Consider the following 12,191-nt stretch of genomic DNA (forward strand, 5'->3'; position numbering starts at 1 on the left):
CAATCAGAAAGATGCATCCTAGGATGACCTATGTTATTGCTCTAAAATTCAGAAATAATGGGCAATCATTTTTCGGTTTTTCCTAGCATACACCTCCCCTGGCAACCCCGACACCCGCCCTGTGCTATGTAATATGTTTGGTTTATTATGTAGCTCATGTGTGTTTGTGAGTAATGAGTCTAAATGATTCAAAATGTATTCAAAAAGAATTCATCCTCAGTTGTGAGAGAGCACCGACCGTGCTAGGCAGGTTGAGGCACTGTCCAGAGCCTGCTTGCCACCTGGGGCCCTGGAGATTTCTGATTGGTTCCTTACGTTCCGTGGCAAATGCTCTGGGCACTGAGAGCTCTGGTGGGGGTGGGGTGACCGTGATTCTGGTTCGGGGACAGCCTGGGAGTTTGGCCCACTCTGGGCTCCCCTGTTGGCCCAGCTCAGACCTTTTCCAGGCTAAAGGATTCCTGCACTTGGAATTCCCCTCATGCACCTTTGGTCAGAGTGTCTCCCAGCCCTGGACCAGCGTCTGTGGCAGGTGCGGTGGGTGCATTAGGCTCTGGTGAGTCAGCTCAGGAGTTTGGAGAAGTTAAGTCCCTGGACTTTGTCACTGTGGGCAGTTCAAAAATCTGGACAAAGTTTAAATTTCGACAAGCGCAACCTGATCTTCTACAGGCCTTGGGGCTGGCCTCAGTATGGCCAGTGGAATTTCAGGGGTGTTTTGCAATGGCTGTGACCCCAGATCTCTGAAGCAGGTTCTCAAAGACGTGGACACCAGAAGATGAGAGGAGTGGCCCCTCCTGCTTCCTTCCAGACCTGCATTTTCTCCGCATATCCGTCCTCCCTGGTCAGATGCATTTTCTTCTCCCCTGTTCTCTCTGCAGCTTTCTGAGGATGAGAGTGACTTGGAGATCTCTTCCTTGGAAGATCTCCCACAGGACCTAAACCAGAGAGAGAAACCGAAGCCCTTGTCTCGCTCAAAGCTCCCGGAGAAGTTTGGCGCCAGCTCTTGGAGCCCCAGTCGACCCAGGGTCCCTGGCTGGTGAGCCTGCTTCTGATCCTGGGAGCCAAAGGACCAGCCTTGTTGGCCAGCTGTGTGGGGCTGGCCCAGAACCCCCCAACGATGGGGCTGCTGGGCCTCTTGTCTTCCTCAGGAGCCGAGAGGTCTTCTCCTTGGACAGAAGCAGAGTAGAAGACAGATATGATTTCTCCCATTCCCCGTGAGAGCCCTGGCAGTGTCCCGTGGGTCCCAGGGCTGAGAAGGGGTTGTAACAGGACCTTGAAGGAGCATCCTTCATCTACCTCCATGCTCGCTCCAGACTGAAAGGAGACACTTGGTTTCTATTCTGCAGCATTTTGTAAACCTTGTAGAGCTGGGTCTTTTATGGGGTCCTTTGGGGGACGTATGCCTGAGTCAGCCATTCAATAATTGACCCAAAGTCATTTACTGAGGTCGTCTGGCCTCTTACTGCTGAGCCGGGGTGTAGGCAGAGATGGGGAGGAGACGAAAAGTACGGGGTCGTAATAGAGATTGGGACGTTCTGGGAGTACAGACAGAGCCTCTCAGTGCGGCTGGGTGTGAATGGGGAGCACTGCCCAGAGCTGATGTCCTCAGGACCTGCTCATGGGTGAGAGGGAAGGCGGGTCACCTGGCTGGGGCCTCATATCCCCAAGGGACCACAAATTAAGTTTTGATAATATTTCTAAAATTAGGTTATATACATATCTATAGTATTTTTTTTAATGTGAAGAGCATTAATTTATTATATGTAAACCCTTAAATACAGCATGTTTATCACTCTCTGATATTTCTTCTTTGTTTTTGGAGCATCAGCAGAGACTGGGTGGGGGCCAGAGCCATCTGTACCCCAGCTGTCAGTTTAGGACTTTGGGGTGAAGTTGCCAAGATGGTGGTGGTGGTGCAGTGGGTTTGGTGGGGAGTCACTTCTGTGAAAGGTGAAGGCAGAAGAAGCTGGATCTGGGTAAGTGCTCAAGTGCAGTGTGGGTCTGACCCGCATGAGAGGAGAAGAGCAGGAGTGGGCAAGGGGAGGCCAGACCACCGTGCAGCTGACAGCCCCACCCAGTCGGTGAGGTCCAGAGCAGGCCCAGCCCACCAGGGAGTCCCCACTGGGCAGGATGGCCAGAGCCAGGCACCCCAGCCTGCTTGGCCATGGGCTGCGGTGCCCAGGAGAGTGAGAACTGGTAGACCAGCCATAGTTTTCCCTAAAGGGAAGCCCAGCTGTTCACTCCAGGCCTCATGAGTAGAGGGAGCAGAGTGATGAGCCCATGTCCCTGACGCCCAGCTTCAACTCTTATCAGCTCAGCTCATGGTCAATCTGGCTTCATCTGTCTTTCCCCACTACCTCGGGTCTCTCCCTAGCTCTTCGTCCGGGCTTCTTTTGACCTCTGGGTGGTAAGGCCTGAGGGTCTAGCGGGAAGAACTAGGGGAAGTGAGGAGGAAAGGCATTGCAGAGGTAAAGGGATCTGGTGGTGGGGAGGCTTGGGGGTATCACGGTACCAAGCTGTTCAGTGAGGCCAGGGCACAGTTTATGAAGGGCCTTATGTGGGACCTGGGGTCAGCCCACCTTAGCTGCTGGGGAGTAAATTCACTGTGTGGATCTTATACCTTTGACCAACTGAGAATATGTATGGATTATCCCAGTGAGTCGGTGAAGAGGGGAAGGGGCATTGAGTTGGGAGTGGTAATGAGGTTCATCCCTCTCTCAGGATTCTGCCAACAAAGTCATGCTTTTCTATTCACAGGTTTTGGGCAAGGGAGGTAAAAAAAAAAAAAAGATGCTTGTGGGGTCCCTTGCCACCTCCTGGTTTCCTGTAGCTCTGAGTGCTACTACGGATGCCAGCTCCCCACATCACAGTGCACGCTGGGGTCTCTCCTGCTTGTCCCCAGGGTTGTTTCTGTTGTGGGAGGCTGCACGGGCTATGTGCATGTGTAGCCTGGAAGTGGCAGAGAGCTGACTCTACCAGGGCAGCCTGCACTCGAGGTGGAGTGGGAGTCTGTGAATAATTGCTCCAGCTTCCTTCGCTTTGGTTTGACAATTCAGAGGTTTATTCCACAGATTTTCAAAGTCCCCAGGGTAGGTGAATCCCAGTTGCCTTGAACATTACAACTTGTTAATGCATCCTTTATTGGCCTTTCTCCTTCTGGTTTCCCTTTTCTCACTCACATTTGCTTCTTGGGAGTACCTCTGAAATAAATTCACTTGTACCCAAATCTTTGCCTCAGACTCTGCTTTCAGGATGACCCAAGTGAAATAGACGTGAAAGCCCATGTGTTTTCACACACACTGGTGATAATCATCCGTGAAGAATGACTCTAGTCCTGAATGTTCATCATTAAATTCCATGTTTCTGAATCTGTTTTTCTACTTTGGAAACTAATGTATTAGTTTTTCATTTGCCAAGCTCTGAAGAATTGATGCTTTTGAACCGTGGTGCTAGAGAAGACTCCTGAGAGTCTCTTGGACTGCAAGGAGATCAAACCAGCCAATCCTAAAGGAAATCAACCCTGAATATTCATTGGAAGGACTGATGTTGAAACTGAAGCTCTAATACTTTGGTCACCTGATGCAAAGAGCCGACTCATCGGAAAAGACCCTGATGCTGGGAAAATTGAGGGTAGGAGGAGAAGGGGGCTATAGAGGATGAGATGGTTGGATGGCATTACCCACTCAATGGATATGAGTTTGAGCAACCTCAGGGAGATAGTGAAGGATAGGGAAGCCTGGTGTACTTCTGTCCATAGGGTCACAAAGAGTTGGACATGACTTAGCAACTGAGCAAATGCTGTTTACCCCTTCCCACTTTCAAATACATTGAAAAATTGGGCGGCAAGATTTATAAGAACTTTGGAACATGTGTATTAATCAGGGTTCTCGGGCTTCCCTTGTGGCTCAGCTGGTAAAGAATCTGCCTGCAATGCAGCAGACCTAGGTTCGATCCCTGGGTTGGGAAGATCCCCTGAAGAAGGGAAAGGCTACGCACTTCAGTATTCTGGCCTGGAGAATTCCATGGATGACTGAGCAACTTTCACTTTTCCAGAGAAACAGAAGCTATAGGATATAGATATAGATACAGATGTAGATTTAACTACATATAAGATTTTATTATAGGAATTGGCTCATACAGTATGGAGGCCAGAAAGTCCCCTGACCTGCTGTATGCAGGGTGGGGAACCAGGAGAGCCCCTGGTGTTGGTCTTGGAGTGTGAAGTGCCGAGAACCAGGAGCTGGAATGCCCAAGGGCAGAAGATGGACATCCCACTCAAGAAAAGAGAGCTGAGTCATGCTTCCTTCTTTTTCCTCCCTTTCCGTTCAATCTGGGCCCTTGGTGGACTGAATGGATGCCCAGCCAGGCTGGTGAGAGTGGTTTTCTTTATTCTGTCTACTGATTCAAATGCTAATCTCTTTCAGAAGCACCCTAAAAGATACCCAGAAATAAAGTTTTCCCGGCTACCTGACCATTCCTTTGCCCAGTCAAGTCGACACATAAAATTAACCATCACAATATGTAATCTATTAAATTATTTAAAATTATCCAAACAGTAAGATTGATGTAGAAAAATTAGAAAACACAGATGATCCAAAAGAAAAATGAATTTGAATAACCCCCGATTCCAGCGTCAACTGCTAGATATGCAAGCACTGATTAAAAAAGTACGTCTGTCTCCTTCCTACAGTTCAACTATATTTATTCTTCTCTAACTTGATTTTCCTTGAAAATAGATTATAAATGTCCTTACATCAGTACATATGTATCAACTTAATTATATTTAATGACCACATAGTATCACATGGAAAAGATTACAAAAATTTATTTAACCAGGCATTTCTACTTTGGGCCTTTGATTAATCATGGAACGATAAACAAATATGTATATACATCTTTGTGTGCTTAATTAAGATTTCCTTAGGAGAAGTACTTAGAAGTGAGGTTGCTGAACCAACATGGTAATGAAAGCCAGCACTGTATGCCAGGCACTGGTCCACGCTTCTTAGGAATATTCACTGAACTTCACAGCAACTCTTTGAGGTGGTGATGCTCTTACAGTCATTTTGGGACCAGGGGCTGAGACACAGAGCAGTTAAGAAACTTGCCTTGAATCCTGTCTCCAGTAAGAGGTATGACTGGGATCCAATGGGGCTGGCAAGCCCTGGAGCCCTGGCTCCTCACCGTGTATTTTTGGAAATTTTTGTTACATAAATGCTCTCCAGAAAACCTGAGCCACTTGAGTCTAATGTTTGAGATGCTCCTTTTAGCATTCCTTTGCCACCAGGGGGTATCATTCATCTTTAAATGCTTGGACAACGTGATATGTAAAAAATGAAACCTCGTCTTTGAAAAAATTTACATTTTTTATTTTTCTCCTAAGGCAGGATTTTTTTTTTTTCATTTTCCTATTGCTTATTTCTACTTCTTCTTTCATTAATTGCCTGATTGTATTCTTAGTGCTTTTTTGGTCAGTTGATGCAATTTTCCTAGTTGCTTTTTTCTTTATCTGTTTATTATGGAAAATTTCCAGCATATATAAAAATACAGAGAATGTATAATGACCTTGATGTTCTCATCACTTAGCTTTAATAATTATCAATATGTGATGACTCTTATTTCCTGTAAACCTCTTAGCAACCTCCCCGAAATAGTCATGTTATTATATTTACAAATACTTCATGTGTATCTTCCATATGTACTTTCTTTCCAAAATAACCACTATACTACCACCACTAAAAAAAAAATCAGTGATACCTTCTAAACATCGTCTAATATCTCCTGTGCTCATGTGTCGTCTCTTTTCCTATATATTTAAGACTCTTTTAATCCATAGATTTCTTCTGTGCTTTCCCCTTCCTTCCCTCCATCCCACATTTTCTTCCTCACAATCTTTATTATTACTTTATTTTTGTTGCTAAAGAAACTCAGTTATTTGCCTAGAAGAATTCCCCTGGTCTGGATTTTGCTGACTACGTTGCTATGATGGTGTCTAATGCATTCCTCTTTCCCCTGAACTATCTGTTAATTTGTAGTTAGATCTAAATACATGATCAGGCCTCCCTGGTAGCTCAGTCAGTAAAGAATCTGCAGGCACTTCAGGAGACCTGGGTTGATCCCTGGGCCGGGAAGATCCCCTGGAGAAGGAAATGGCAAACCATTCCAGTATCCTTACCTGGAGAATTCCATGGACAGAGGAGCCTGGTAGGCTGCAGTCCATGGGGTCGCAAAGAGTCGGGCATGACTGAGTGACTAACAAGGACTGAATACATGATCAGTTTCAACGTTTATGATTTTTTTATTCTTTTTTGACAAGAACTTCTTATGTAGCACTATGCACCTCTGGTAGAAGGCACATAATGCCTGGTTCTCTCTTTTTGTGGTGTTGGTGATGACATTGATGATATATTGAAGATCATTGCCTAAATCTATTGATTAGGGATTTCCAAAATCCCTTTGGCATTTACTAGCTGGAAAACTTCTATAACGGAGAATTCCCCAAATAGAACTGCCTGGTTGCCTTAAGATATAGTTTATATAGGTAAGGCCCCTAAGAGATTGATTCTTTCCTCTTTCAAAATAATAAGATGGTTTCCTAGCATTCTCCAAGGGTACCATACGAACTCCTACATTGAAACATATTTGATTTGTTGAAACTGATTGTAGTTGTTATCCTTATTGTTGCTGAACTTGTCCCATCTTTGGCCAATGGGTGCCTCTTCAAGTTGGTTCCTGAGTCCTTTTGAATGACCTTAGTAATCTGATAGCTTCCTTGCTATCTGTTATGAGATGATCCAGGCTCATAACATACATTTCCTGCCTCAGATGTGAAATTAGTAATTTCTCTGGGTGAATCCTGATTTCTTTTAGAGGAAAATGGTATTTACAGACACAGTCTGGGTGCAAGGGGTACTGATTACTATTGGTCTTCTCATTACTTCTAAGCCCTTTCAGTGGACAGAGACAGGAAATAAGTAAGAAAAGATAAGTTCATACTGATATTTCCCGTTCAAATTTATGACTACAGGATTTTTACTTTATTTCATTGATCTAATATCTATTTGTATCTTTTTTCTTCTACTCTAAAGTGTCTTGGCTTCCAACAGCGCAATCTCAGTCTCAGAATAGCAACACCAACTTTATTGTCCACAGTGTGATAATTGCAAACAGTTTAACATTTATTGCTGTTACATTTTGGAGTTTTGGGGTCCTTAGGGTATATCTCACTGGGGATGTGCAGTTAAATTACTATGTTTTAAAATCACATCCAATAGTTTCTCTCTGTGGTTATGCTACTGAATGGCTATATAATTTGGTTTGTTTCTTCATTATACTTTTGATTTTTAGAGATTGTATCTTAATTAATTTGCTTCATATAGCTTATATATATATTGCTAATATATAAAATATTAAAATTACATATACTATTATATTAAAAGTCTATACATATTGAAACTATTAATCCATTGTCATATTGCTGCTTTTTGTCTTTTTATTTATAGGTTCCTTCTCACAGAGAGATTTTTAAAATTCTTATATATCTAACTGATGTTTTCCTTTATATCCAACTGATGTATGTCTTTGGTGTCAGAATTAGAAAGGCTTTTTTTCATTCCAGTATTCATACAGTTTCAAATATATTTTTCTTTTACTTCTATTACAAAATTTAAAATTTGACTATTAATATATCTGGACTTTGTGTGTGGAGGATTGATAGCTATAAGCTGTGAGTTAGGGATGTTACCTTTTTATTTTTATTTTTTTCAAAAAATAGCCAGGGGTCTCACCAACATTATTTGACAATTTATTCTTTCTTCGCTTTAAAAAATATCCCCTTTATCAAATGTAAATTATTATATGTACTTAAGTTGTTTTTGGACTTTTTATTATTCCATTAATCGACAGTTTTGGCACTAGAATTGTACTGTTCTTAATATTAAAATTCATCATCTTGCAGGACACAAAATTATTTTTACGTCTCAGAATTTTACTACTGGCTAATTTTCAAAGTTGAAATTATATCAGATTCTTATACGTGAACAAACATGGATGGCTCAACATGCAGCTTCATGAATCCTAATTACAACTCATTTGAAATCTTAGCAAAGCTCTATCTTGAACCTTAATTGGGTATCTTTTGAATACTTCTAGGTAGAGTGTTCTGTTTCTCACAATTCTTCCTGGATCTCACAATTCTTTCTAGATTTCCATCAGGCTGATTCTTTGTAGAGGGGAGCATAGTCCATGTTAGTGTGGGGCAGCAGTGTGCTGTAGGCTCAATCAACAAAATGTGATTCAAGGTTAACAGCTTTTATTTTGCTGGTAACAGAAAGTATGCAACCATTAACACACTAGCACCATTATTTTATAGAAGATTTTTAATACCAGAAGAATGAGATGGGGTGAATCTTGGAATAGAAGACTGAACTTCCCAAGAATAGGCCCCTTACAACGACATGCATCCCTCATTTCACTCATTCACTTTGAGATGTGGTGAACATACAAAGACTTGGTTATGGACCAGCTCTGGTCCCCAGCCTGGCACTTGGGAAGCACAGTTTGTATCTGTGGACCATCCATTCCATGGTTGCATGATTCAACATGAAAACAAAAATGTAATAAGTTGTATCTTCTGATGTAACTTCAATAATAAGCTTAAAGGCAACAGCACCCCACTCCAGTACTCTTGCCTAGAAAATCCCATGGATGGAGGAGCCTGGTGGGCTGCAGTCCATGGGGTCTCTATGAGTCAGACATGATTGAGTGACTTCCCTTTCAATTTTCACTTTCATGCATTGGAGAAGGAAATGGCAACCCACTCCAGTGTTCTTGCCTGGAGAATCCCAGGGATGGGGGAGCCTGGTGGGCTGCCGTCTATGGGGTCGCACAGAGTCGGACACGACTGAAGTGACTTAGCAGCAGTAGCAGCATGCATATGGGGGCTTCCCTGTTTACTCAGACAGTGAAGAATCTGTCTGCAATTTGGGAGACCTGGGTTTGATCCCTGGGTCAGGAAGATATCCTGGAGAAGGGAATGGCACCCCACTCCAGTACTCTTGCCTGGGAAATCCCATGGACAGAGGAGCCTGGTGGGCTACCGTCCATGGGGTCACAAACAGTTGGACACGATTGAGTGATTAACATGCATGTAGGGATAACAATGACTGGAAGTTTGTATAGGTTGATGGCTACATCCTGAAGAAGATTTTTTTTTATTATCTAAAATAATTCCTATAATTTAGGAAATAGAAGATGCTTTGATATCATAGCTGGAATCTAATAGTGATAGGAACCTGAGATACACATTAAGACCAGTTTCAGTTTTAGAAAATCTAAAGTGAAATGACATGTTATAAGTTAATTTACACACAGTTATCAATTCTCAGTTTATAGGGAATTGAAGGAAAGCAGACTCTGAAGTCAACAAAACTTGAGGTGTGACCCTGCACTTTTCTCTCTACCTGATGGTGTGTGTCTCCTGCCAGCTTGTGAGGGGAGCCACTGAGATCCTTCAGATCCTCTGTGGGAGGAAAGGATGTGGAAAGAATCATTCTGACCCGTACGGCCTACTCTGTGTCTATTCTCGTGCCTGTGGCTGTTACAAACATTTACACACCCGACTCCCTGCTGGACATAATGGTGCAGGTTCAGCATTAGAATAATAGAAGATAGAGCTGCCAGACACTAACATTTGCTAAGTTCTTTAGGGAGGGGGATGTGTTGCTGATCCTTGTACCACCTGTTTCTGCAGAGATTAGACACTTGCCATCTGATAAGCTGACGGGGCCGATTCCAAGTCAATTACTGTGCCAGGAGTGTCTTCATATGTATGTCACGAGGACATACCTAATGACAAGACACAAGAACCAACCTAGGCAAGGAAAGAAACATTCCCAAAGGATAGGACTCAGAATAAAGGTCGGCGGGGGGGGGGTGTCAATGGGAGGACCTGGGCCGGGATGAGGTAATAAACTGAACTGTTGCTGCCACTGCAATAACTGGTCAGTGTCAGGCCTTTGTAGGAATGAAGATATGCTCATACTTAACAGAGCCCATCGGTGGCATGGATCAAATGGATGGTCTAAAGGAGTAGAGATCTGCCCTCTGCTCATTAAGTCTATGATTCTTTTTTTTTTTTTTTTTTACCATTAGCAACAATCTAAACTAACCTGAGGGAGAGCTCTATTTATTTATCTTTTATTTATTTTTTTTTTGGTAATTTGGCCCTGCTGTGTGACATGTGGGGTTTTAGTTCCCCAACCAGGGATTGAACCCATGCAGTGGATGTGCAGAGTCTTAACCAGTGGAAAACCAGTGAAGTCCTAATTCCACGATTTTGATCGTAATCAGAGATCTTATAGAGGAGATCCATGAGAACTTGAGACCGAGCCCCAAGATTCAAGTGTCTTTTCTTTGCCATAGTTCAGCACAATAGTCATATAGAGAAAGTGCTTTGAGTTCCTGACCAGAAGTGGTATGTAGGCTTAGCAGCTGCTACTACTTGTTTTATTTTCAGCACGATCAGCCCACGGGTGCCTACCATGCAGTGGCACTGTGGGCCGCAGATTGGATGGCTCGTGAGGACTTCTCAAGGGCATGTGGACCCCTCTGCAAGAGATAACCAGGGCTCCTCCATCCTGCACCACCACTCAGATCAGGTGGGCAGGACTTGGCAGATTGTCTTATTCAGCCGGGCAACTGCCTTATCAATAAAAGAGCAAAAATCAAAAACCTTTGAAGATAAGTGTAGAGCAGGGACTTGTTCTGCTTTCCTGTTCACCCTTGTGTTGCCAAAGCCCAGCAGAGAGCCTCGTGTGGGAAGGGCAATCAATAGATACTGATGGGTTTTCACAACCTGTGTTCTCAAGGAGACTCACTCTCAGGAGGTTTCCCCAGCCTGGAAGTATCCAACACCAGGGGACAACCCTGCGCAGAAAAGTCCTTATGACCTCACTGCTTCCTCAGTTGCTTTCCAATTTCTCTCAGCTTGTTTATAGATACATCTAATTGATTTGTCCATACCTGCCACATCCAGGCCTCATTCCATCAGTCTGCTAGATAAACCCAGTCATAACTGAATCTCAGTCTTGGCTGACATGCCTTTGAGCTGCCAATGAATTGTCCCCTACTTTTCAGTTTTTCCAGCACGTACGCATACCACCATCACCACACGCCCTCCACCATCACCACCATCCTCACCACCATCTTTTCTACCACCACCAGCATCTCCGTCATCATCACCACCTCCTCTGCCTCCTGACCACCACCACCATCACCTCCACGACCATCACCACTGTACAGTAATTCTGGGGACGGTCACTCATTTGTAAACATAGCTTCTACCGTAGACTAAGTGGAAAGAGCCTGAAGCAGGGAACTAGGCAGCCCTGATTCACATCCTGAAAGCCACAGACCTGTTTTGTGACCTTGGGAAAGTCATGTAACATTTGTTTTCTCACCTGTGAAGTGAGAAGCTTGGCAGTGACGATCTTCTAGACTTACAGTATTTTATAATCCCATGAATGCCTGAGGCTTTGGAAATTCACTGTTACCTTTAAAAAGGCTAGTCAATTTACTAATTATAACCTGAAAGTCCTTTTGATATTTAAAAGATCCTCTTGCTTTCTCTTTGTTCTTTGAAAATTTACAGCTGCCTCATTTCATAATGCCTAAGGCTTATATTTATAATCAACATCTATTTCATGGTTCTGAGCCGTTTTTCACATAATTGTCTTTTTTCTTTTTTTTTTTTTGCTTTGGAATTAGTTCTTTTGTGGTTAATGTATAACAGAAACAAAATGACTTTTAAAAAAGCCCTGTGGGAACTCTGGGGTTCATAACTGTGTCACTAGGGGCCCACACATCACGGAGAGAGAACTAGGTCTCAGAAAGGAGAGCATCCTATTCTGGGAAGAGAGAAGGGAGTAGTTGAGACCAGATGCAGGTGGTGTCTCTAAGATCTGTAGTAGACAGTGGTTTAAGGGTGGCCTGGAAGAAGCTAATAAATGGCAGTCTGAACTTCAGGGGAAGGGATGAATATGTCCAGTGAGACCAGCAGGGGGCAGCAGAGTTGAACAAACTCTCCCATTCAGTTCAGTTTAGTTGCTCAGTCCTGTCTGACTGCAACCCCCTGCATTGCAGCACACCAGGCTTCCCTGTCCATCACCAACTCCTGGAGCTTACTTCAACTCACG

General features: G+C 43.6%; 1 protein-coding gene across 4 annotated transcripts in view; it reads left to right on the forward strand.

Annotated features, from left to right (window-relative positions):
* The window catches only part of DZIP1L (DAZ interacting zinc finger protein 1 like), a 59,492-nt gene extending 56,535 nt beyond the window's left edge, over positions 1–2,957 (forward strand). For all 4 annotated transcript variants that reach the window (XM_018049978.1, XM_018049983.1, XM_013966110.2 and 1 more), the window contains one exon: positions 876–2,957. In XM_018049978.1, coding sequence (XP_017905467.1) covers positions 876–1,037 — 162 coding nt within the window. In that variant the 3' untranslated portion in view covers positions 1,038–2,957. The remainder of the gene's footprint in view (positions 1–875) is intronic.

The sequence above is a fragment of the Capra hircus genome, chromosome 1 (genome assembly GCF_001704415.2).
Source record: "Capra hircus breed San Clemente chromosome 1, ASM170441v1, whole genome shotgun sequence".
Lineage (NCBI taxonomy): Eukaryota > Metazoa > Chordata > Mammalia > Artiodactyla > Bovidae > Capra > Capra hircus.